Below are 26,211 nucleotides of genomic sequence, written 5' to 3' on the forward strand. Positions count from 1 at the left end.
AACACGGGTGCTGCTGCTGCTGGTGGGACTGAAGGCCGGAACTCAGAGCACAGGAATTTGCCAGTGTGGCTGAGACCAGAGGTGGGTTTCAGGGTCCCCAGGCAGTCCTTCATAAAAATGGTTTCTTCACTTAGTAGCACATGAGAGGCAGTGAGGAAGAATATCTATTCCCCGTCACATAGCTAGGTAAGATGCTAAAATGAAAACCTTATCCTTCACTAACAATCTTATGGAAATAAGAACTGATGTTGAAAATCAGGGAACCATGGTGTTTGCTGCCTTAGGTTTCCAGTTGCTTGTCTCCTCTCCTGTCTCAGCCTCCCCTGGACCATGAAACACCTCGAGTAGAAGCTAGGCTTGTTCATTTTCCAGGGCCAGTGGACCTGGGTTCTCATTGTGGAGATATGGCGGGTGTCTATTAATCTATGCTACGTAGAGAACAGGAAGAGATTGTCAAAGACAAAGTAAAATAATAAAAAACTGCTGCTTCTTTAAAAAAAAAAAAAAACCTACCCTGATGTCACCTGGAAGGGTCAGCAACTGCCTTCACGCTATGGGGCCAAAAAGGAGCTCAGCAAGGGGCATTCTTTTCAGTAGCTTCTCTCAATGGAAGAAGCTGGCCACAACAGCCACAACCACAACAAAGCAGCTCTGGCCCACTGGCTGCTTTAACTAAACGTCATGCTGATACACGTGGATAATACCATAATTAATCTGAATACCATGCTCCTAAGTGCTACTATTGTCAGCTTTTAATCTTGTAGATTAAAACCCAATAATACTAAAGGTTTAAAATTTGGAATATTCACAATCCCACAAGCTTTTATGGAAAAGTTATCATGTAGCAGGCACTGTGCTACATGGAAGGAAGGAAAGGCACTATGCTTGTTTTCTTGATTGTTGGGGGGCGTGCAATGAAGAGAGAAAGGATGAACAGGGATGGCGTGAAGACTGGGGAGACGGCAGACAGAGACTGGGGACACAGGAAGGGACAGTTTGGGGGTAACGGCAATGAATTGTCTTCAGCCCCTATCATTAGCTAAACATTCCACTATGGGCCCAGATAGCTGAGGAAGAGAAGGTCTTTTTCAGAAAGTGGGTCATTTACAAATAGGACGGAAGCACAAATCACTCATGAGGAGTTTTGTGGGACCACGACAACTATGCAGAATCTAATGTGGATTGATCCACGGGGAAAGTGCATTCCAGGTTTCGTTAAAGAAGTGTATGGCTTTAAATACATTTAATAACAGAAATTTCCTGCCTCAATAAGCAACTAAAAATGGTTTGCAATTAACTTTGCAAAGCACTACAATTTACATTATAAGCACTTTGTTTGAATGTAAGTGGGTATTTTTAAAGTACTTGAAAGTTTTTTGAAAGAAGCATTTTAAAAAATAAGGCAGCCGATCTTATTTACATCACAAACTTGCATAGCAAGGCTTTTTCCTCAAGACGGCATGCAGCCACTTCTCCAATGTGTCAGCATCTTCCATGCAAATAGTGGCTCAGTACACGTCACTTGATCACAAAACAGGAGGTCCTAGAGTCTGGCTGGAGCCTTTGCAGCAGGGGCCCCACCCACAAGAAAGAAGTCAGGGGAAGCTCAGGATGTGGCGTCAAGGTTCATGAAGTTGCCGCAGAACAGCTGGGGAAAAGGAGAAGTGATCTACAGTTGAGAGAGGGGGCCGGTGTTTGCCATTCTCATTCAGGGCCGCGTGGACCCTCGTGGGAACAGAGGTGAGCAGCTGAGGAGTCTGACTTTGCCAGATGAAGGACTGCCGCTTGTTTGGCCGAGGAGGCGGATGCGACTTTCAGACGCCCGCCGCAAGGGCAATGTCACCCACCTGATGTGGCCCCACCCGGAACAAGGAACGGCCACCAAAATTACCATATCTGAGCAAACCGCAGCTTCACGACCCGCCCCGCCCCGCCCCCTCATCTGGCTCCATAGAAATGCTTTATCCCACCCCAAGACTTTTCTGGCCCCTCTCCCTACGGACCAGCGAACTTCGCCCTGGCTTTACTCTCATACCTGGCCTTGGTTTCTGTACCATATCTGCAACTTTACATTTGGTGCCAAAACCCAGGAGAAGCTTGAGTCCCCAACCTACCTCAACGAGCACTTCACTTCTTCAAACTTCGCCACCGGGCGGTAAGCTCTCCCCGGGCCTCCCGCCCTTCCCGGGGACCCCTGGCCCCCATCGCGGCCGCCTCAGGCATATCCCCCGTCATTTTTGACTCCGAGCCCGGCCCTAGTCCTCCACCGCTCGGTTGCCTCACTCTCTCTCTCCTCCCCCCACCCCCCCACTCCCCGTCCGCAACCGGTGTCACAGACTCAGGGACTTCTATCGTCTGTCTCCGTTTGCTGGGTGAAAGGAGCCATGGGAACAACTCACTCTAAATTCGATCCAAAAACCCCCTTGGGCTGTCTTCTCGCTAATTTTGACTGCCTGGGGTTTTCACAGGGCCTCAAACGAAATCGCCTCACCTTTCTCTCCACTGAGGCCTGGCCCCTTTACAAATTAGACAATCAGTCTCAATGGCCGCCCAACGGGACCTTCGACTTCCAAATTTTAACAGATCTGGACAACTTCTGCCAGAGAACTGGGAAATGGCCTGAAGTCCCATACATACGGGCCTTTTGGGATCTACGCTCTCGCCCCTCTCTTTGCTCCTTATGCTCCACAACCCCAGAACTCCTCAGCCACTTAGCGAAGAGGTCGACATCACCCCATCACCTCTCTCCGAACCCCCTAAGGCTCCGTCGCGTCTCCCTCTCTGCCCTACACCACCCCCACACCCTGGGCCCGATCCCCCCACCTCCATCCACACCTCCTTTACCACCGACCCCCCCACCCTCTCAGTCCCCTATCAGCCCCCCTACAGCTCCCAGCGCCTCACCTGTGGCCGCTCGAACCCGCTCCCAAACAACCCCAGAGCTTGACCTCGTCCGTCCCCTTAGGGAAGTCGCTGGAGCAGAAGGTGTAGTCCGAATCCCTCTTCCCTTCTCCCTCCAAGACTTATTCCAAATTGAAAAGCGCTTGGGGTCTTTTTCCACCAATCCGGCGGCCTATATCAAAGAATTTCGCTACCTCACGCAGGCGTATGACCTCACCTGGCATGACATTTTTGTCATCCAGGCTTCCACCCTCTCCGCTGAGGAACGAGACCGCATCCTGGCAGCAGCCCGAGCCCATGCTGACCAGGCCCATCTCACAGATCCTACCATGCCAGTGGGGGCCCTGGCCGTCCCGCAGCAGACCCTGGGTGGGACTACCAGGCAGGACTAGATGCAGAGGCGGGACTGCATGCTTCAGTGCCTTTTGGCGGGAATGCAGGCGGCCTCCAACAAGGTGCTTAACTTTGTTAAGCTGAGGGAAGTCTTACACGGTCCCCATGAAAACCCTGCGATCTTCCTCAACCGTCTCACTGAGGCGCTTACTCGATACACCCACCTTGACCCCACCTCCCACGCCGGAGCCAGAGTCCTCGCTATGCACTTTATTACCCAGTCAGCTCCAGACATCCGTAAAAAACTAAAAAAGGCAGAGGTGGGCCCTGAGACCCCAATACAAGATTTGTTGAAACTGGCATTTAAAGTTTTTAACACTCAAGAAGAGACGGCTGAAGCCCGTCGTCAGTCTCGCATGAAACAGAAGGTAGCGCTCCAAACCCAAGCTTTGGTGGGGGCCCTGAGGCTGACAGGCCCCGGATGCCGACAAGTGGGGGTCCCCATAAAGTTGACCCCGCCAGGGGCTTGCTTTAAATGCGGCAACGAGGGTCACTGGGCCCGCCAATGCCCCAACCCAGGGACCCCGACCAGACCCTGTCCAGCCTGCCGACAGATGGGGCAGTGGAAGTCAGACTGTCCTTCAGTCAGACGCTCACCGGCGCCTCCACGCGGAGGACCGACTGACCAGACAATCCCCTCACTTGGAACGCCTCGGGTTGGCGGACGACTGATGAAGCCCAGACTTGGGGACCCCCCTCACCCTCGTCGAGCCCAGGGTAACGCTCCAGGTAGCGGTAAGTCCATTTCTTTTCTGGTGGACACGGGGCCTACCTGTTCCATCCTGCCATCTCATTCGGGCCCTGCCTTCCCTTCACCTATCTCAGTAAAGGGATTGATGGCACCCCTCCACTTTCTTGCTCCTTTGACGGATTTCCCTTCTCTCACTCCTTTCTTATTCAGTCGAGTCCTGTTCCTCTCTTGGGACCCAATCTCCTCCAGAAATTGGGGGCCTCCATCTGTATCTGCCCCCTTCCCACTCAAACCACTCTTTTACTAATGCCTCTTCTCTCTCCAGAACCCAATATTCACATCCCTTCCCGACCCTGTTGACTATCTGTCTGGGACACCTCCAAACTGGTGTACGCCACCTCCCATCAGCCTCTCCATATTCGCCTTAAACAGGTTTTCCCTCTAGAGCCCAATTCCCCACATCAGAAACCCATAGACGGGGCCTCAAACCAACCATTACCCGCCTTTTAGAACAGCGACTCCTTATCTCAGCCAGCTCTCCCTGTAGTGCTCCCATTCTCGCTGTCTGCAGACCCTCCCGGGCCTACCGGTTGGTCCGGGACCTCTGCCTCATAAATGAGGTAGTAGTACCCCTACACCCCGGGCCCCGATCCTTACACCCTTCTGTCTCCTATTCCCCTTTCCGCCTCACACTTTACTGTTCTTGATCTCAAAGATGCCTTCTTTATGGTGCTTTCACACCCTGAGTCCTACTTCCTTTTGCCTTCACCTGGGAGGACCCCAATACCCACATCTCTGGTCAACTTACCTGGACAGCCCTACCCCAAGGATTCAGGGATAGCCCCCACATATTCGGACAGGCCCTCGCCAGCGACCTTATGTCTTATAACTTAGAGCCAAATACCCTCCTCCAGTGCGCGGATGACCTCTTACTCTGTAGCCCTTCTCTCCGATATTCTCAAAAGGGAACCGCCTCTCTCCTAAACTTTCTGGGCACACGGGGTACCGCGTCTCTCCATCTAAAGCTCAACTGTGCACTCCCACTGTCACCTACCTAGGAATCTCCTTAACGCCCACCTCCAAGGGGCAAGGTTATTTATCTGGTCTCTGAGGCACTCCAGATCTCCTGGAAACATCATATCCCTTACTGCCTACAATCCTCAGTTCCCAGGGGATGGTCTGACCTAGTGGTCTGTTTTGTCTATAACCAGACAGACCAGACCTGCCGTACTGAGTGAGTCCAAACGGCGGTTGCTCCTACTCCTATTGCAAAATCCATGTTACCGTAACGGACCCCCGGGGCATTTATCACCACCGATACCAACTCCCCACCCGCAGCAAGTCCACTTACTACCCAACTGTCCCTGACCCCGGGATGCCAGATGGGCTACAGGAGCTGAGGCCAAAGTATACAGGTGTGCCACCTCTCATTGCCCTTTGGGCTCCCTCAAAATTTTCTGAACATACACATGGGTTATCCCCGAAGTCCTTTCCTCCCTCGATTCCCAACCTGAGGCCATCCAGCACCAGGAAGAGGCCTTATTAACCAACCTACAGCCTCGCCCCCCTTCCAAAGAAGACCACCAGAGGGACCCCTTCTCTTGGCTCGCCTTAATTCACCGGGGGACCCAATTAGTCAGCGTCACTGGCATGACAAACCTTTCCAACTGCTTTATGTGTGCGGCCCTAAATCTCCCCCACTTTAAGTGCAGTTCCCTGCCCTTGCCCTTTAACTTCACTCCCTCAACATCCGCCCCCATGCCGCCACAAACTAACTTTCAAAACATTCCCCTACTCCAAAACCCCCAAAGTCTACAGTTTCCTGTCTGTTGTTCAACCACAGACCTGACCATCTGCAGTACCATCCTTACCAGCTTAGCTCCCCATTACGCACCTCCCGGTGGGTTCTTCTGGCACCCTCTCTAAAACACTCAGCTCAACTCACCTCCCGGTGGGTTCTTCGGCACCCTCTCTAAAACACTCAGCTCAACCCAAACCCTCTTGTGAGTTCCCGACTCTCTGCTTCCCCAACTCACTCTATATAGCCAAGCTGAATTTCTCCTCCTCTCCTCACCGCACCTGACCCCACCCAGTCCAAACAAGCAGCTTTTCTACCCATCTTGTCGGGATTTCCCTGGCTTCCTCTCTAATGGCCGCAGGGCTGGGTAGTGGGGCCCTTGTTCATTCCACCAGTACCTCTAAAGACCTCACTGAAAAACTCCAGCTAACAGCTGAGGCCTCAGCAGAGTCCCCGGCGCCCCCCAACACCAGATCACCTCGGCTGCCCAGGTTGCCCTTCAAAATCGCTGTGCCCTTGACCTCCTCACCGCAGATAAAACCTGCCTTTTCCTCCGGAAGAATGTTGCTACTACATCAACGAATCTGGGATGGTCAAAAACCAACATTAACACCTTAACAACACTCAAAGAGGACCTCCAACAGCGCCAACAACATGTCTCAGTGGTGGCACTCCACTCTCCTAACCTGGTTGGTACCAATTCTAGGACCCATCCTAATCCTGTGCTTTCTATTACTGTTGGCTCCTTGTACTCTAAACTTTCTCCAGGAATGGATCCTCGAAGTCTTCCGAGTCACGGTCAATCAGCTCTTACTACATCTCTGTACCCGCCTCCCGACTGAAATCCCGGCCACCGACGAACCCCCACATCGCCCCTCTCCAGCAGGAAGTAGCCAGATCTGAGTCCGGCACCCATCATACCAAAAAGGTCGGGATGTTTGGCCGTGGAGGCGGGTTCGACCTTCAGATGCCAGAACAACGAGGGCAATGTCACTGACCTGATGTGGCCCCACCCGGAACAAGGAACTGACAGTCCTCACACGGAACAAGGAACAGCCACCAAAATTACTGCATATGGGCAAGCCGCTGCTTCATGACACCCCCTGCTCATCCGGCCCCATAAAAATGCTTTATCCCATCCCTGGGTGCAACATCCCTGGCCCCTCTCTGTATGGAGCAGTGAACCTTGCCCAGGAGGGCTCCCAATAAAGGCTTTTTACTCCCTTACCTGGCCTCGGTTTCTGTACCACATCTGCAACTTTACACCGCTGAAGGATAAAGTCAATGCCCTGGCCCCAGTTTCATAAACAGAGTAGAAAGAAAAATTAATAACCCTTCCCTCTGGTTTTCAGGTTGTGGGAGTTCCAGAGCCTGGTTCAGAGGGAGCTACTAGGGGTGCAGGAAGGAGATGCCAGCCGGCCCCTCTCCCATCCCAACTGCCAGAGAGGTTGCCAGCCAGGACTCTGCTTCCATCCCCCGCAGCCAACCAAGGTCCTGGCATGCCAGCCAACATAGGAGCCATGGGTCTGGGGAGGTGGGTCTGGGGAAGGAGAAGACGGCACCAGAGCCAAGAAGGAGTCCAAAGCCACAAGAGAAAGGGGCCCAAATCCAGAAGAAAACAGCTCAGCTGCAAAAGGTAAAAAATGAACACCTAAGCAAATGAGGAGCTGATTTTCTGGGTCATCCTTTCTCGAGTTATTTTTGGGGAAGAACATTGGAAATGTGCACAGGCTCTGGCCAAGCCGCTTATGGATGCCTGACACAGAGAGGGCCCCCCCAGCTCAGGAAGCATGCTGAGTCCCCCAGGACACACTGCTGACGTGGAGGGAGGCACGGCTGCAGACCAGGAGAGAGACAAGGCTCTAGTTAGGAGCCTCTGCTGAGGACGGTGCCCTGTGCCCGGCTGGCCTGATCAGACTGATGAACACTGATGGGCTCCACGGCCCATCAGGAGGAATGTAGGACTGGTAAATAATGTAAACATTTAAAAAATGCTGATTTTTCTCATTCACAAAACTATTTCATTTCTGGTATGGTATTTCGTGTATATTATCTTCCGATCATATATGAAAGAGAGGTGCAGGGGAGAGTCAGGGGTAGAGACTGGGATAATGAGAAAGAGGGAGAGAGAACAAATCAATGAATGGATCATGGGGAACATTTTTGCCTCCTACTTTTTTCCCCACTCTTGTATTTCCCCATGTCATTAAATAAACTTTTTTTCCCATTAAAAAAAAATCAAGGTCTTAGAAATCAAGATTTTGGGGCATCTAGGTGATTCAGTCAATTGAGGGTCTGACTCTTGGTTTTGGCGCAGGTCATGATCTCGTGGTTCCTGAGTTCGAGCCTTGCATCGGGTTCCACACGGACAATGCAGAGCCTGCCTGGGATTCTTTCCCTCACTCTCTGCCCCTCCCCCATTTATACAGGTGTGTGCACACATGCTCTCTCTCTCTCTGAAAATAAACTTTAAAAAAAAATCAAGATTTTGATTGTAATGGCATTCGTGTATACAGGGCTCCCTCTGCCACGTTTGGAGACGGAAGCTGTGCAGAGTGTGGGTCCAGAGGAACCGGCTCCATTGGCCCTGTGTTCACAGGGATAATCCGTAGCTCACACGCTGGCCCACTGAGGAGGCACAACTCACTGTCCTGAGTCAACATTCTGACTGATGAGAGCCTGCCCAAGCAACTCCAGATCACACTCTCCTCTCCACTGGTTTTGACGCTTCTCTTGCCTTTTTGCCCCAGCCTCACCCCTAGCTCGCCTAGATGCCCTTCTCAGAGTTCTGTGCACCTCTGCATCAGCCACTGCTCCCTTTATTGGGAAACACCACCCTGGAATTACAAGCATTAATATTAGGAGGGACTGATCTTATCCTTGAGGTCAGAGTTAGGAACAAAGTGGGACTAAAATCTGGGTCTGGCTCCCTGGCCAGTGTGCTTCTGATCATAACCATGGCTAATGAGAAGGAACGGACAGGTAAATCTCAAAATCAGGGTAAGGGATGGGTGGGGGAGAGGGAAGGAGAGAATAAATACCCGCTTGGCATCACAGTAGCGAAGTCCAAATGCATGAAACTGAGGGAAGAAAGTTGGCCTGACCCCGATGATCTGGGTGTAGAGCTCTGCAGGCCGGGACATGGCTGGTGTGCCAGACAGTAGGATCACCCTCTTGGCAACCTAGAAAACAAACAGTCAGAGGGGCTGAGAGTGCACAGTGGAGCACATGGGAAATATCCCAAATGCCCACTGGGACAGGAGCTGGGTGCCCCAGGAACAGCAAATTGCCCTGGAATGTAGCAGAAGCAGCTCTCCCTCCCCGGGCACTCTGACTGCTGGCAGTTTTCCAGTTTACTCCTCAGAACCCAGGGAGATCTAGATTCCTAAGACGCTGCAGGCTGGGCCACACCCAGGAGCTCCAAGCAAAAGTGCCGTGGCCAGGGAAGAGGAACACACAAGTCCCGCAAGCCTCGCGGTGTGACCCACATGAGCAGCTGGATGCCACCTCCTGGGCTGCCTCTGGCACAGCGCTGCTCCCCCCCCTGCCCCCCAGCCGTATCAGGACCTAGCACATTATCCTGAATTCCACCTTTTCTGTCTCCCTCACTAGATTGCAAGCGTCTTAAGATCAGGGCTGTGTCCACCTTTATCTTCTGTCGCACAGTACCCGGCACAAAGCAAGCGATCTATAAATACTCACTGCATGCTGAAAAATATTCAGCTAACCAGTGTCCAAGGGAGGTCAGAGGAAGCTCAAAGAATCCAGGATTAAAAGTGGAAGTTGGGGAGAGAGCAGTAAGTCTGACCTTTTTCCAGAGGGGCTCTCTGATCTCTGACACCCAAGTTGAACTTCTGACCAGATAATGACACTGAGGACAGGAGGAAGGGCCAGGAGTGGCCTGTGAGTAAGCCTCTAACTGATTTTCTCTGGAGGAAAAAAAGGCAGTCTCTAACTCAGCGACACAACGCCTTGAGCCAAGAACCCTGATTTAGCTTATTTTGCAGTTAAAAAGGACTTTAAAAAGTGGGACCCAGATCCATTGACCCTAAACTCAGCCCACGTCTGCGGCAACCTGCTCAGTAGTGGAGAGGACAGAAATAAATGGTCTATTCCAATGATGAACTGCAAGTTCCCCACAACCCTGACACCAACCTGACCCCAAGGAGTTCAGATGGAAATGTTGCACCTCCTATGAAGACGGGAGGGGGGGGAGAAGAGAAAAGGAGACACTCCCCACTGTATTAGAGCAGGGAGTGGCCCAAATAAGGGGAGGTAAAACCCATTTCGGCTCCGGGAAGGAAGCCTACCACGGAGCTCAGTTGTCTAGAAACCCCGTGTTATCCCGGAGTTAGCGACAGGAGTGGAAGGCATGCGGTAAGTCACCCAGGAGAGGAAATTAGGTTTTCAAATGGATATGCCGCCTCATAAAAATAAATAAATAAAGGTGCAACAGAGGGAAGAAAAACATTTCTTTATAAATATACAATATATACAACTCTCGAGAAGAACTTTTGCTCTCCCAGCAGCTGCCAATACCTAAATTCCATTATGACAGGAGAGCTATCAATTTCTCCAGCTATAATTTTCCACAGTTCAATTACCCAGCCTTCTAATTTCCTGCACGGTTTCATGCAGACTCATTAAAATAACAATGAGCTTCTTGAATGACGTCTGTAGCACTGTTTGCCTTGGCTCAAGACCATTTCAACGAAACAGGGAAAATGAGAAGTCTTATCAATAAGAGAAAATCAGCCTATCATCCCAAACCTGTTCCCCACGTCGGCACTGCTATTGCCTGGGGATGGAGCCTGGGCAGAGACAGCTCACAAATCAGGTGACGGAAAATGACCCCTGGACGGTGTTAATTCAGAGCCCGTTCTCCCACACCCGCTCTGACGAGGGCTGATGAAACCGCTGAAAATGGACGTTTGTGGGTGTTGAAAGAGCAGAGGCAGCATTATGGAGAAGAAAAAAGACCAGTTTTGAAAAGAAGCCAGAACAGTGTCTTATCTGCTCTGGAATGATTTGGCCAGCTCCCTGCTCAGCCCCAACGCGGCGGGACTGCCATTGCTGCCACCCAGTAATCCTGCCCAGCTGTACATGATTTATAGGTCGCCCTCCACCTCTGAGAACTTCCAATTTAAGAAAATATAAATGTATAAAATTACAAACTCAACACTAAGCTGAACACTTTACAGTTAACCCCTCTGGCTAAGCATAGAAAGCGGCATCCAAGAAATCCGCATTGGAGCCTAAGAAGATACTTTCTATGTGGTGTTCGGGAGGGATCATGTGAGTCAGAGGCAGATGCTGTTGGGGGGTGGGGGGCAGATGACCTTCAAGGGCAGGTTTAGTTTCCTCACGGGCAAGGTCATCAGTCAGCCCTGTGCAACAGGTTGCTGGCGGGACAAGTTGATATATGTAATTTGCCAAGGAGAACGCAATCCGACTCGAAGTATATAACCTACACACAGGTTTCTTTTTTCACATAGATTTTTAAATATAAACCAAGAGAATGTTCTGTTGCAAAGAGAAGAACCAAAATTGTAAGTTTGTATAACACACACCCTGAGCATTCTTCCTCACTTTCCATCGTTACGTCTTTTTTCCCCCCCAATTGAGCCAATAACTTGCTTTACTGAATTATTCTGACCGGTTATAAGATACTTCACCAAAACTCTAGACCGGGAAAAAAGTCACGCTTCCCAAAGCCCAAAGTTCTTGCCCAGTGTTTTCCTGATGGTACTCTAAATAAAGCTCGGGCCATAGGTGGAGTCCCCTGGGATTTAGAAGTACAATGTGAGAAGGATGGTGACATCCGAAAGCAGGTCAAGCCCACACCACCTGAGTGCCCTGTTACACACGAGCTCTGTGTCATGGACACTAGAGCTAGGCCGTCAGGAGTATAGAAGTCATTATAGAATCTTCCAAAATAGGAGAGAGGCAAACACAGTTTGGGGACACAGTACACAGATCAAGAACAAATGCAGGATCACAGTCACTGCCCAAGAAACAACCAAAGAGTCAACATCTGTAGTTAAATCTAAATCCTGAGAACAAGAAGGAAATCCCAATCTTTAGGAGAACTCCAGTGGCTGGAATCTGGGCAGAAGATGGAGGTTCTGTTCGTCTGCCTGCTCTCCATCACACGTAAGACCAAACCAAGACAAACAGCACAGTTACGCCCCTGTTGACCAGAGGCCACCCCAGGGATCAGCAGAAGCCCGCCTACCACTTAGTTATGCCTCGTAAATGACCCGAGTCTCTGGTTGGGTCAGCACATTTCATATAAAATGGCTTCCTTCTAGGTTCTAGCCTTTTCCCCAAAACAGACACAGCTCCAGTCACAAGTCCGAATGCCACTGCCAACACTAACCTGATCTGCATCACAGGCACAGAGCTTTCAAGCCAGATGAGCGTCACTGCTCTGATACTAATAAAATCCTGATGCTGTGGAAAAGGCAACTTGTTCTGAGGTAAGAACAGAAAGAAGGAAGAACATGACTATAGCACTGCTAGTTCAAAACTACCAAAATGTATGAGAAAACATAAAATAGTATACTTAAAGCTAATTGAAGTTATGTTGTTTTGACCTTCAAGGCATGCATGGGTATAGGTATTACTAACGTAACACATATGCTCAAATTAAATACTAAGTATGATTTTTTCCCTCTGGAAAAAATAGTCTATTTTACCTTTAGTATTAGATTCCAATAATTTCATTTCGGATTCTGTGCTAAAATTGAGAGCATTCATATCAGAACAGCAGAACCACAAGGGACTCCTCCTGCAGGCTTGTCAAATAGGACAGCAGACCCTCCAACAGACACAACTCTCCCTTTGGGCTGAGAGGGGCGAAGAGCCATCTCTTGTCGATGCGGAGGGACTGGGTTTTCTACCACCTGCTTGTATATCGTATGAAAAGATGGCCACTGCAGTACTCTATGTAATGGCCAAAGCCTGGCCACAACCCCATCAAAAGGGAACAGATGGTATGTATTATGGTAGAGTAATACAACACAATATTATTTGTAAGAATGAGTTCACGTCATCTGAAATGAGGGGGGATGGTTTCCAAGATAGTCTATTATGAAAAAAAAGGTAGGCGCAAAAGAGTGATTGTAGAACACTCTAAGGAGGGAGGAAAGAAACCCAGATGCACAGACTCACTGGGCACAGACTACATTTTAGAAGTTAATGGGAGAACCTGGTAACTTAGGCTACCTTTGTAGACAGAGATCAAGGGGTCAGGGGCCCAGAGGTGGGACAGAATTATTTTTCACTGTACACCCTTTTGAACATATTGTCTATTTAAACTCATTCAATGAGAATGGAAAAAGAAAAGGCTCATACACTTGAGGCCACTACTCTCATTTTACCTAACCAATCAACAGAGACGTAAAAGGGGCTCTATTCCTACGAAAAGAAAAACAAGTATTTATTAGGAAAGCATGGTGGGGATTCTGAGGGCTTGTTTCCTCTACTGAAATAACCCAACACTGGTTTGACGGTAAGAAGCACTATAAATCAAACATACCTCGCTGCCCCAAAGCAAGAGACTGACAACAACGGGGCCCAAAACTTGTGGAGAAGATCGTGTGATTCGGGCCAAGTGGGAATAAAGACAGTCACGCCTGGCCACGTGGAACTTCAGAGGCATCTATCAAAAAGTGAAATTCTGACCCAGCAATCTGGCGTGTAGGAATCCATCAGATAGGGATGAAATATGCAGCTGCAAATACGTGGGTGATCTCAGTTGCAGAATTACTTATAATAGTAGAACAACATCCAACACCCAGGGTTAAATTATAGGACGCGTCCACACACTACGATGCTCTACAGCCACTAAGAATGATGATCCCATCCTCCAACTGCCACGTTAGGAAAATAACCAAGCTGTCACTGGCGGTCTTCTCGGACGGAAGTCATAAAGGGGGTCTGAATTTTGTTCTTCATAGCTTCCGGTCTTGACTACTTTCACACATGGATATATAAAAACAGAACTACCTCTCTTTAGTAGCCCAAACAGTGCTGTGGGAGAGGAAAGATGTCACACTTCCCAAGATTGTAGTTTCCTACAACCTCAACCACACGTGCCCTGTGTGTGCCCACTGTCACCATGTACAAAACCCGCACTTCCAGGGCGTGGTCTGGCCTGGCCATCTCACAGAGTGTATGATGTAACCTAAGCACGCACATTTGATGAACCTGTCTTGAAATATTAATCATCAGAATATAGTTCTAGGAGATGCAGCAGTTAGAGAAACAATTGGGGGTACCAAATTAGGCCCTTACGTGGCTTTTCAAGGGCATATTTTACTTCTCCAATTCTCCCCTTATTCCAAGAATATTTAGATTCATCTCCTTGGAGTACCTACATTAGTGGTTCTCAACAGAGATGGGGAGCAGTGATTTGCTCCCCCTCCCCCCCCCAAGAGCACGCTTAGCAATATCTGGAGACAATTTTGGTTGTCATCCAGGGGTGGGGGGGGGTACTACTGACAATTAGTGGACAGAGGCCAGGGAGGGTGCTAAGCTTCCTACAGCGCACAGGACAGCTCTGTAGAACACAGAACAATCCAGCCCACAGTGTCCACGGTGCCAAGGCCGAGAAACTCTGGCCTAGATGAAAACACGGCAGAGGGATGAAAGGTGTGAGGCAGAATGCCTCAGCCTCGCCTCCACTCAATCCGGCCAACGGTCCAGACCCCTGTGAACTCAGCGTTATGCACGCGAGTGGCTTTAGGACACTTACATAAACAACAGGCTATGTTCGTGGGTCCTGTCTTAAAGTGTTAACGCATCCCAGTTCTATAGCAAGAGCAGAGTAATCTGTGCTAGGTAACTGCTAAAACATTTGTCTTAAATATATCAATTCGTAATGTACCCACCATATTAAAGATAGAAATGCTGCTTTAAAAGGTCTGGCTCAGAAGCATGTGTTTTGGAAACAAGGATGCAGTGCCTGGCCAGGCAATGGTTGGTCACAGGCTCCCCTACTACACCTTTAATGATCTACCCTCGATACTGTGCTGTTTCTTTCCCTAAACAATCAAGGGTACACATTTAACTTTAGGTATGGCTATAATACTGGAACCACAGTATGAAGATCTGTTAACATTTTTCAAAAAAGAACATATTGAAGCCTCCCCAAAGAAACATCACCACTCTGGGAAGCCCATTTCATTTAAGTATGTCCATAAATATTTAGAGGTAACATGAGCATAAGATCAGGATTTTTAAGGAAAGGACTTTTATTAGTTTTGGAGCATATGACATAATCCTGTTTTGGAAGGTATATCATATTACTCGTTATTTCTAAAGCAAATGAAAGCAAACAAAAAGTGCAGGCACAACACCAAGGCGCTTTGATATAGTATAAGACTACATAAACCAAAGTAGATTCTCCCAAAGTCATCTGTGGGGGATTTCTACCTGCTTAGGAGAGAAAAAGCTACTTTCCTAATTGTAGTATTGCTCCCCAACAGTAAGAAGAGCTCCCCACAAAAAGAAGGAAGGGAACTTGGGGGCCTCCCCACTTTCCGGGGTCAGGAGAGCCGGGACACAAACCACAGCCATGGGAGCGTGGGCCAGGCCAAACGTGGAGCTCATGCTGCATGTCGGAACAGATTACTTCCAGATAAAGACTTGAAGTGCTACTATATCCACACCCTCGCCTTCTCTGAAGCCACGGCTTGACTAGCCAAAGCACTCAGGCTCCAGTTTAGACCACCACAGAAAGGGGTGCACATGGCTGCCCCTCTCTCTAGCAAAAAAGGTTTAGGGTGAGCCCAGGAAAGGGCACCAGCTTAGGTGGCCTGACTCAGATTCACCAGTGCCTCCTGCTGACCCCTGATGGCCCGGTTCCAAGTCCGTATGACTCCTCTCCCTCAGTTCCTAGCACCATGAGAGCTGGGCCCCCACCAGTGGCTTAGAAGACAGGCAGCTTCTCCTGAGCTGCTGAGAGGACATGATGCTGGCGGCTCCCCTCTGCCTTGTCCAGGAGCCTGATGAGGACCTAAAATGCAGTCCCTATCCAGCCCATGACCTTCAATAGGCCTTCATCTTTGAGAGTCAGAGGCGACTGCACCAGCCACCAGCTCCTTAGCAGGATGCCAGGAAGAAGACCAAGTCTGACACTGAAGCCCTACACAGTGATAGCCTCAGTCAATGCTAAGTCATGTCCATGATGCATAGCCCCTGGCCTTGGACCTATAGCCCCTGCTCTCCTTGGACCCCCTGCCCACCTGGGCAAAATGGAGTGGGACCTCAGTGCTGGGTGGGGCCCAGCTCCAAGTCTACTCTCAGCAGGACTCACCTTGAGGATGGGCATAGCTGCGCGACAGCGGGCTGTCTTCACGTTCTTGAGGAAGTGAGATTCATCCTGAAAAGAAACAGCCACATCCTGAGCGGAGGATGCCTCCCTTGGCAGTTTCCTTTTCAAGGAGACAGCTATGGGCCCAGGTAAGGATCCAGGTTCTGGCTCGGCTTCCCCGCATTACTCTGGGCAAGTAGCTTCATCTCCCGGGGACAGTGTTCTGACTATAAAGTGGGCTGAGTGACTCCCTTGCCAGATCGTCCACGCGGGGTGCGCCGAACAAAGTGTCAGAAGGTAGCTTGCCTCACGTGTGCTTGGTGCTACAGCAAGGTGCGCCCACTGTGTGCCCTGTCCTGCTGCAAGGTGCTAGGGCCTGGCTCCTGCCCCCTGGGGCTCCCTGGACAGGGAAAGGACCTCAAAAGCACAGCAGAGGAGAGTGTAATTAAGGTGAACCCACAAATGTCATAGGATCTGCTCCTAGAAAGCTGGGCTGTAATACTCGTACTGTCGAATGATGAGTTTATAGAGAGAAATAGCAGAAGGTACAGACGACGGGGAAGGAAAAGACCCGTTACACCAGTGGGCTAGCAGGTACCACTGCTCTAACCACAAGGAATGGCTTCTCTCTGAACTCCCTTCTAAGCAGTGTGACATCTTAGAGCTGACACTTTATTCCTTCTTATAACATTTCTCTGAAATCAGATGACAGGGCTCCTAAATAACTGAAGACAAACCAATGCTGCTGGTAAGCGGCTTGCCAAAAATCACATGGCAGGCTAAGTGTCGAGCCAGAAACAAAAAAAACATGAATTCCAAAGCCAGATGGAGTCCAGCTTTGATCAATAACGCTCCAGCTTTGATCAATGACGCCCCATCTTGCTGGCTTCTCGCCTGTGGGCAAATCATGTAACCACTCTCACTGTCAGTTCCATTAGTGGTGGAATGGAGAGAATGTCTGCCTTAGGGGCCACCAGGAAGATCAGTGGTTACATGCAAAGTACCTGACACCGGGTAACACTCAAAAAATGAAGGCATTATTCTTCCTACACATGTTAGAACCACTTTCTTACACTGTACACAAAAATAAGATCAAAATGGCTGAAGGACCTGAATGTGAGACAGGAAACCATCAAAACCCTCGAGGAGAAAGTAGGGAAAAACCTCCTAGACCTCCACCGCAGCAATCTCCTACTTGACACATCCTACACATGTTAGAACCATCACCGTCATCCTGGGATACTTCTTTTAATGTTTTCATTTTATGGGTATGCTACCATTTTTTTCAAAGCCACACCTGATTCTGTACCAGACCAGAAATGACTCCCTCATTGCCCTCACAGCTGTGGGAAGATATAAACCTTTGGGGTACCTGGGGGGTTCAGTGGGTTAGGCATCCAACTCTTGATTTCGACTCTGGTCATGATCTCACGATTTGTGAGATCGAGCCCCATGACAGGCTCTGTGCTGGCAGCATGAAGCCTGCTTGGGATTCTCTCTCCCCTTCTCTGTCTGTCCCTCCCCTGCTCACTCTCTTGCTCTCAAAATAAGTAAATAAACTTAAAAAAAAAAAGATATAACCATTGAAGTTTGCTAGGCTGAGAACATAGTATGGTTCTCACGTCCAAATCATGACAATAGATCCCTGAGGTCAGCAACTAGGCCTTCTTCCCTTCTCTGAGCTCCCACAATACACACATCTATGAAAGCACTAGAATGGATTCTAATGATGTGTGTGTCTGTCTGTCCTACGGGACTGCTCTCTTGGGAGACAGGGCTGACTTTCCTCCCTCCACATCCTCAGCGCGTAGCACCGGGCTAGGCGTGGAGCTGGTGCTCGGCTCTCGGCTGAGCTCACGGATGGACAGGCCTCCCGCGACAGCCAGCCCTGTGCTGAATTTCTGGGCCTCCTAAAAACTCACTCCTTTCTCCCCTTCTAGATGAGATAGGCACTACACATTTTGAGCATCAAGATTTTGGAAGCCACTGTCAGAGAGTTCGATGTTTAGGAGAAGGAAAATACCACGGGCTTTACTAATTTACACGTGTCAATAAAGAAGAACCTTTCATATCATCCGGAGGCCCTGGGTGTCCCTGTGTTACCAGGTGGAAAAACAAGCGTGAGCATCCACTGAAAAGCATCCACTGCGGTCTTCGGCCCACAGTAGTGAGTGGTTACCTGGATGGGGGATGGGGGCTGCACACCTTTTCACAATCTTTAGCTGTGAGCCACGTGAATACACGGGTTCTGACAGGTGGCCAGGACCAGGTCTCTCCAGACTTTCCTTACGGAGTATGTGAGGGACATAAACAAGGAAAGCCAGTGACTGAAAGATGTGCTGTCACGTGCGTGAGCAGAACTTGAGTAAAACAACAACAAACCTGACGAAAAAGTGTGGGTGGCACTCGAACAACACAGGGATGAGGGGCACTGACCACCACCCCTGCCTCGTGAGGTCAAACGTCGTGTTTACTTTGGACTCCCCCAAACCTTTACTCATCCGGAAGCCTTACAGATAACATGCACAATTAGCATGTACTTTGTATGTTACAGGATTATACGATGTATTCTCACAACAGAGTAATCTAGAGAAAAAGTACTAAGAAACTCGTAAGGAAGAGAGAACGTTTACAGTACTGGACGGTATTTACTCCAAGAAAGTGCCGTAAGTGGGTCCACACATTCAAACCCATGTACTTCAAGGGTCAGCTGTACTTTTTGAGGTGGGGGGGGAGTGTCTTTATAGTGGCTGGAAACAACCTTATTCACTGTTTGGACTGTGTGCCTGAGCCACTCGGACAAGGGGGCACCACATGAAGGCCCATGCCCCTGTCGTCCACGACCTCGTGTCGGGTAGATGGGCTGCCAACCCCCAGCTCAGGCCTAGTAAATGACACTTTCCAAAGAGCGGCACAGGGGATTCTAATATGTATCTAGGGTTGAGGACTGCTATTTGAGATGAGTACAATGTCAGTTTCCCACAAAATAAAGACAGTGATTTCTAGTCTCTTAGAAACAGAGGGAGACTCCCAGAGAGCATAGGCATCAAAGTTCTTGGAGCTTTTAAGAGAAAGTTCCCCTAGAGACCAAGTATTTAAAGTCTTTGCCAAGTCACTTACGATGATGACAACTTTAAAAGGGGTTTTTAGCTGTTTTTCTAACTTGCTCAGAAGGTCGAAGCTGACAATGTTGACCAAGCCAGCTGTCAGGCGGTCCTTGCCCGTCACCACGACATTGATGCAGTCTGGGCTCAGAGACGGCAGCCACCGGAGGAAAGCCTGAGGATGAGAAGAGAGAATGGAGCCTGGGAGACGCGGCGGCAGCTGCTAGCTGAGGCCCCAGCCGACCCACCCACAGAACCCCTCAGTGGACAATGTCAATGCTCCCCGAGGAACCAACTCAGCGCCTTTCTCTGCACACCCGTCTGCATCTGCTGGCGCCCTTGGGCCCGTGAGCAGCAATCACCTCTGCTGCTCTCTTGCATCCACTCCTTCACTTCCTACTAACGGGACACTGCCGTCCTTTGTGTGCACGTATTGTTAGCAGTCACTGTGCAGTCTGCCGATTTCACCTTCCAGTCTCTGACTAGACAGCAAGTTTCTGCAGGGAAAGAATGTGACTCCTTCTCCGAGGAACTTTATTTATAAAGGAGGTTTTAGCAGATGCTGGATATACCAAAGGCACCAATAATGACAAAAACACTTATCCCCTGCTCTTTCCAGAAATCTTCCCACCTCTAGCCAAAGCCACTGCCTGGAACCGATGGAAGGTCCCCAGGAGCCTCCGTGTCAGCGGCTGGTGTCTGGGAGCGCCCCTGGCATCCCAGGGCTGACACTACTGTGATGTCGAGTGCTGGTTCTTTCCCCACGTGTGGCTCTGCTCACAACCACGTGACCGCCTGACGCTTTCAGCATTTCTGAGGGTGCTGTAGGAATCTAACATGCACCAAATAAGTATGTGCTGGATTGTAAGTTTCTAGAGGCAGAGGCAGAACTCAGGTTACAAGGACAGGTGTACAAAATAAGGTATTGTTTTGATGCAGGTTTTTAAAGTTTTGCTTTCTCTTCAGTTGGAAGGGCGAGTCTGTGCCTCTGGGTGGTGAGCGGCTGTAGGCAGCGTCACCTCTTCCCCACAGGTGGCTCACAGTAGGGGGTAGGAGTGCTGAGTCAGAAGCCAGTCTGCTGCGGCAGCGGTGGCCTTCGAGGAAGCTGACAGCTGCCATGAGTAGCAGAGAGGTGAGGAAAGCTACTGATGATCAAGTAGCTCTTCCTTCTCCCCCAGGCCTGTTGATTTGGGTGTTTACTCCTTCCCTGGAGCCACTCTGATCCATAGATTTGTGGAGGACAAGCTCATCGCGGACTGACAACACGACATTCGTGTCGGCCTCTTCAGCCCTGATGGCACCTGCCTGACAGCATACATCCTGCCCACACCACGCTCTGCAGGGTGCCAACACCCTGACCTCAGGAGACGCACCTTCAAGGTCCTATAACGCTCCCCCCGTCACCAGTGAGCACGCTGCTTCACCTCACTGAGACTCGGTTTTGTCATCTGCAAATGAGGTTAACATCTACTGCATGCACTGCACAGGGCTGCCTCGGGAATAGGAGGTAACCGTTCTGAATGTAAGGCTGGTGCAGGTGAAAGGGGTTACTGGCAGGGGCACAAGACGGACTCAGGAAGACTGAGGCAACGAGTCTATGTCTGAGCTCACAGCTCCTTGGCTTTCTTCCGAAATAACCTGATTCTAAATCAGAAACTCTCCCTTCCCTTCCTCCTTCAGCTGAGACGGGATCTTTAAAGCCCCCCGGGCCCTGTCCCCAAACCGTTACTTGGTTGCTGTAACACCAAGGGCACTTCCTTGTTAGAATCCACACAAAGGGAACTGACCTGCTCCCACGTGAAGCGCACAGAAGACGGCACCACCACCAGGAGCGGCCACTCCTTCTGGTAAAAGGCCGCGATACAGATGGCTTGGATGGTCTTCCCCAGGCCCATGTCATCAGCGAGCAGCAGGCGGCCTCTTTTCGCGATGGCAAAACTGAAAGCGGACGAGAGGACAGTGGCATGGCACGTTCGTCAGGGGCACTAACTAACCACGTAACAGGACATACACGGCTGGTGTGGGCCACTGCCCGAGGGAACACGGGCCCTGCTGGCTAGAGACCTGCTCCCTGGACAGGGAAGGCGGGAGCCAATCAGGGACAGCATAATCACATAGTAACAATGACAGTGAAGAGTCAAAATAGGGAAAATGTGAAACGGTAGGCAAAAGGCAGGGAGGGGCTCTAGAGGATATGGGCATCATGGAAGCCAAGGAGGAAACTTTCCAGGGCAGGCAGCCCCTCAACCCAGTGCAGGCAAGCCCTGGGGGAGTGGACAGAGGGACCCCGGGAACCTGCCCCCAAAGAGGGGTAGGAGGGGTGCCCTCGTTCCCGTGAGAGGTCTGCCCAGAAGGGAACGGAAGACATGATGGCATCGAAATTAGGCTTTCTCAAGGTCAGAGAGGACATTTACGCACAGGGCAAAGGGAAGGAGCCGGCAGAGACAGGGCACTGGAGGAGGGCACGGGCCTCAGGGAGGGGTGTCTACCGGAGCAGCAGCCTCAGCATCGCGTCAACCACCGGCCGGGGGCCCCTCCGCCCTCCCAAGTGACAGCCCCGGCTGATTCCATGTGCACCAGGGTGCGTTCTAGTCTCCGGGGGCCCGAATGGCCTGGGGAGGTGCCCCGGTTCCACCGCTTCACAGCTGGGGACCCTCACGCCAGTTATCCAATCTCCTCGTGCCTCAGCCGTGAGACGGGCACGAAAGGACCTGCTCCCAGGACCACTGTCAGGCTTCGACAGGGCTAATGTCTAAAGCACTTAAAACGGTGCCTGGCACCGTTCATCCCAAGTGCTGAGGACGCGTTTCTCTTCTACCTGCGATTCCACAAAAAGGGAAAAATAATCAAGATGAACAGAAGAAAAATGACTTGCTTGACTCACAAGATGAATCACTGAAAAGCAAAATGGATCCCAAGTGCCAGATGTCTGGTCTCCTGCTCCAAACAGCAGCCCTCTTTCCTGTGAATTCCTGGAAAACTGATCGTTTGCTCAGATACCTGATGATGAGCCCGCCAACTAGCTCTTTTTCTTTCCTTCTCACACCGCCAAGGCAGAGCGCAGCCCCTGTGGGCAGCATCGGGTACAGCTGCCAAGGGGCCTTTGGAGCTGCTGGAAAGTAGCATTTCTGCCCTTGGGAAGCCAGCGCTCAGCAAAGGCGGAAGAGCGAGCAGCGCACATGCAGGGAGTGAGCTGGGGGGACTGCTCGTGCCATGTCACAGCACCGTCCTCATCTCCCAGGGGCCGTAGCAGACTGACGGGGGGGTGGCATGTCCCTTCCTGTGCCCCTAGGCCATGGCCACCACACACCTTCAGTGACAAGGAAGGGAGCCTGGCGGACTGCCACTGCATGTGGCCAACAGACCCAGCCTCTCTCTGCTTGGCACGCTGGCTTCAGAGAAATCTCCTAGGCAGTTTCCGGGATCAACATGCCACACGGATGGGGGGAGGCAAGTGTGAAAGGATTCATTTTCTCCCTTTTTGATTTACACAATGGACGGCCAGGGCAGACTGGGGCATTGAGCAACAAACCACAGAGGGCCTGGTGCCGCAGCCGTGACAGAAGCGCGGTCTAATGTTAAACATGCTGCAACATCGTCACAAAACACACGTGTCCACCCCAAGCCCGCTCGTGGAAGCTGTGTGGCCTTGGGCAGATGACTTGCTGGGTCTCAACTCCCTCATCTGTTAAAAGGGACCATTTAGATTTAGAGGAAGCAGATACGTATCTAGGAGACTTTGCGCCACACATTCTTAAATGTTTTCGCTGTAATTCTCACAAAACAACACGGAACCAACACCCCTTTTTCCTCAACCCCAAACTCCTCCTCTTCAGATAATAAAAGTTAAAGTCTGGATTTAACTGGGGAGTTCTGAAGAAAGGCTGCAAGTGCCATTAGCCATTTCGGAGCCATAGTGAAAAGGATTAAAGCTGCTGCCCAGGCTCTGGTTCAGGCGCGTCCACACAGAGCCCCTCGGTGGTGACGGGGTTAAGTGGCCGTGCCGGCAGGTACCACGTGGGCCCCAGGCCCCAGATCTCCAATGGAGCCAAGAAGAACTGGGATACTGAAGACAGATGCCGCCCAGGGGTGGGGGCGGGCCGGCTCTCAAGCAATATGGAGCCGTGCGGAGAGTGTTACCCGTGACAGATGGAACTGGAGGGAAAAACGAGGGAAAGGGTGTGAGCAGAGCTGGGACCACGGGAATGCAGGGAGGCGGGACTGAGCGCAAACCACAGACCAAAATCCCCTCGGAGACAGTGGCCACGCTTGTACCAAAGCTTCACGAGCGGACTGCCTGTGGACAGGCTCTCTGTCTGCCAGGCCCATGACAATCTGCTCTCTTCCCCTGCACGGGGCCACATCCCCAACCACACCACCGAATGACAGACGTGGCTCCTACTGGATGGCCATCAGGACTGCCATTTTCCTCTCTGTGACCTCCAGTCTTTTCACTAGAAGGCAAGTTCAAACCTGTCATTCGGTTCCTCCCCAGCAGCTCTGGATCACAGGACAGGTCATTTTTTTTTTCCCTCGCCTATAATAAGAACACCCTGACTTTCTTTTGGAAAACCACCGCCTCCCACTCAGTCCAAGTAACTGGGGTGGGGCAGGCCCTACCAGCTGGCTCCAGGGACGGGCCCGTCATCCCTTCTCACCAACAAGACTCCCCAGCCCCCAGGTCACAGTGACGGGTCCTGGCATTGGCACCGCATTTCAGGCCCTTCAGCGTGAGGCCCACCAAGAAAGAGATGCTTCTGCTGGGTTGCTGAGCTGATGGGTGCAGACCAGAAGCGCCTGGCAGCCCTGGCCGCCACACCTGACGAGCACCTGGCTGAGAACAAAGAAAACTGAGGAGAAAGCCGAGCCGAGAGTGAGACAGGGAGTTCTGATGCACTCTTTGGAGACCCTTGGTTTTCTGCTACCCGCACTGAGGAATCTCTTTCCTCGCTGGGAGTCTGCACACCTGCAATCCAGAGTCCTGATTAACTCAGAATTTGCAATCAAAGGTTTAATCAGGCTTCACTGACACACCTGGCTGTTTATGGCCTAGCTGCTTCTAATGTCCATGGAAGATGAGTGTTCCTAAAAGAAGGAGCATCTGAACCCAGTTTGTACCGAGTGATGCAGTCCAAGCAAGAGGAAGACAGAGAACCTACTTGACTCCCGCTCTCTGGAAGGGCAGCAGACTGGACACGAGCTTGGGGTCCACTCCAGAAAGGTCTGCCTCAGGGATGGCTGGTGGGACACAGGCAGACGTCTTCTCCAGCTGCGAAGCGAACGCCAGGGTGAGTGTCTTGGGCAGAGGATCCAGCTGAACTTGGGGAAGCTGGCGCACAAGCGCAACTGAAAAGGAGCACAGAGGGGTGTGAATTGAAGGGCTAATGCCTGCAAGAGCGAAGGACAGGGAGGGAGCTTCGAGATACAGAGCTCAGTGGCTGGAGTTCTGGTGCATGCTGTCTTCTCAAAAATGTAACTGGAGAGAAAACCGAGGGCTGACAGTCACACCCTGAGGAAGGACATGAGCCCGGAGAACTGGTTTTCCCTCTATCCCTTAGTTTCTGCGAATATGAAGGACGTCACTAATGCCACATTGATTTTCTATGCTACAAGGGCACGCGGAACAATGGCAAATGTTTCTGTGACTGAGTCTTTTTTTTTAACCTAAAGTAATTTAAAGCAATTCTTAGTATTCCCACTCAAATAAGGGCCCATATTCTTAAAAATCAGCCCAGAAAGACCGATGAAAAAGCAAGAGGTAGAATGAGTAAAGCTCGCCATTTCCATTCTCTTCCTGTTTTTTTTTTTTTAGGTTTATTTACTTATCTAGAGAGAGAAAGCACAAGAGCAGGGAGGGGCAGAGGGGGAGAGAGAGGGGAGGGGAGAGAAAGAAAGAGAGAGAGAGAGAGAGAGAAAGAGAGAGAGAGAGAGAGAGAGAGAAAGAGAATTCCAAGCAGGCTCTGCTTTGTCAGGACAGAGTCTGACTCGGGGCTCAAACTCACAAACTGTGAGATCATGACCTGAGCCAAAATCGAGAGTGGGATGCTCAACTGACTGAGCCACCCAGGCGCCCCTCTTCATGGTTTATTTGGGTTTTGATGTTTGAGAAATTGAGAACTCTAAGTTTCCTGCTGTTGATAGGCAAGGAAGCACTGTGCTCTGCACAGAGAAGCTGTTAGTGTTTCTAAGAAAGATCAAGAGGAGAGTAGGGCTATTTATAAACAACAATAATAGCAATGACAAAGGGCAGAGTCCACCAAGTTATAAAACTACAAATGGCCCTGCACACTTGCGACCCTTTCTGTAAGAGAGAACACCGCTCTCCCCTTGAGAGAGGGGAGTTTTACAGCAGTGATGTCAATGGTGAAGTGGCTAAGTCCCCTGGTCCAGAGGCAACCCGAGAGCACCCTGCCTCTCCTCTAAAGCAGGCTGGCGAGCTTAGACCTGTGGGTCAAACCAGCCTACTGTCTGCTTCTGTAGATGAAGTGTGACTGGAACGCAGCCATGCCACCTTGTTCAAGGACTCGCCATGGCAGCCTGCTTGCCACGATGGCAGAATGGAGTAGATGGGAGACCACGTGGCCCCCAAAGTCTGAAATACTTACTATCTGGCCCTTCACAGTAAAAGTGTACAAGGTCCTGCTAAGCTCAGAGTCTAAACTGTTCCTAAGAGTGATCATTACTCTGACTCTTTCCACTGAAGCCTGTGTTTAGGGGTCTTTACTTTTCCTTCTAGCTGTGCTGTTTCCAGACCAGATAACCAACGGGGAGATCTCTCCTTCTAGTCAGAGCTATCACCCCAAGCAGGGGGAAGGTCCTTTATTTAATAGAGAAACAGGCAAAGAATAAACCAGGGATACAAACAAATCAGATCATTCTGGGGGTGGGAGAGACAAGTTAAAACCCAAAGATGATGTACTGAGACATCGCTGCTGGTAGAATTATCATCAATCTGCTCATTGCAGCCTGTTGTCCTATAGGCTGTGGCTTTTGAGATGTCCTTCCT

General features: G+C 50.6%; 2 protein-coding genes across 8 annotated transcripts in view; one reads left to right on the top strand and one right to left on the bottom strand.

Moving 5' to 3' along the window:
• The window catches only part of SMARCAL1 (SWI/SNF related, matrix associated, actin dependent regulator of chromatin, subfamily a like 1), a 60,607-nt gene that overhangs the window by 21,483 nt on the left and 12,913 nt on the right, over nt 1-26,211 (bottom strand). For 3 of the 4 annotated variants that reach the window (XM_029933875.1, XM_029933877.1, XM_029933879.1), the window contains exons 7-11: nt 24,365-24,551; nt 20,993-21,143; nt 19,222-19,380; nt 16,105-16,170; nt 8,825-8,965 (exon numbers count right to left, since the gene is read on the bottom strand). In XM_029933875.1, the coding sequence (XP_029789735.1) occupies nt 8,825-8,965; nt 16,105-16,170; nt 19,222-19,380; nt 20,993-21,143; nt 24,365-24,551 (704 nt within the window). The remainder of the gene's footprint in view (nt 1-8,824; nt 8,966-16,104; nt 16,171-19,221; nt 19,381-20,992; nt 21,144-24,364; nt 24,552-26,211) is intronic. The other variant, XM_029933878.1, reaches the window with a different exon arrangement.
• LOC115287456 lies at nt 1,589-7,010 on the top strand. 4 transcript variants are annotated; one of them, XR_003906488.1, is made up of 3 exons: nt 1,589-2,155; nt 3,814-4,029; nt 6,318-7,010. XR_003906488.1 is itself a non-coding variant. In XM_029933881.1 (3 exons), the coding sequence occupies exons 1-3, from the start codon at nt 3,294-3,296 to the stop codon at nt 6,684-6,686; spliced, it is 1,026 nt and encodes a 341-aa protein (XP_029789741.1). In that variant the 5' UTR covers nt 2,165-3,293; the 3' UTR covers nt 6,687-7,010. The 4 variants fall into 4 exon arrangements, 2 of the variants coding, with proteins under 2 accessions (XP_029789740.1, XP_029789741.1); XM_029933881.1 differs by lacking the exon at nt 1,589-2,155 and having other exon boundaries at nt 2,165-4,029; nt 6,318-6,472; nt 6,552-7,010; XR_003906487.1 differs by lacking the exon at nt 1,589-2,155 and having other exon boundaries at nt 2,164-4,029; nt 6,552-7,010.

Source organism: Suricata suricatta, chromosome 3, assembly GCF_006229205.1.
Source record: "Suricata suricatta isolate VVHF042 chromosome 3, meerkat_22Aug2017_6uvM2_HiC, whole genome shotgun sequence".
NCBI lineage: Eukaryota > Metazoa > Chordata > Mammalia > Carnivora > Herpestidae > Suricata > Suricata suricatta.

Bases quoted from the DNA above. Each gene is read 5' to 3' on its own strand.
- LOC115287456 (XM_029933880.1), top strand. From the start codon at position 3,294: ATGCAGAGGCGGGACTGCATGCTTCAGTGCCTTTTGGCGGGAATGCAG. The intron at 4,030-6,317 runs GTAAGTCCATTT...TCCTCACCGCAG, and splicing joins GGGTAACGCTCCAGGTAGCG to ATAAAACCTGCCTTTTCCTC.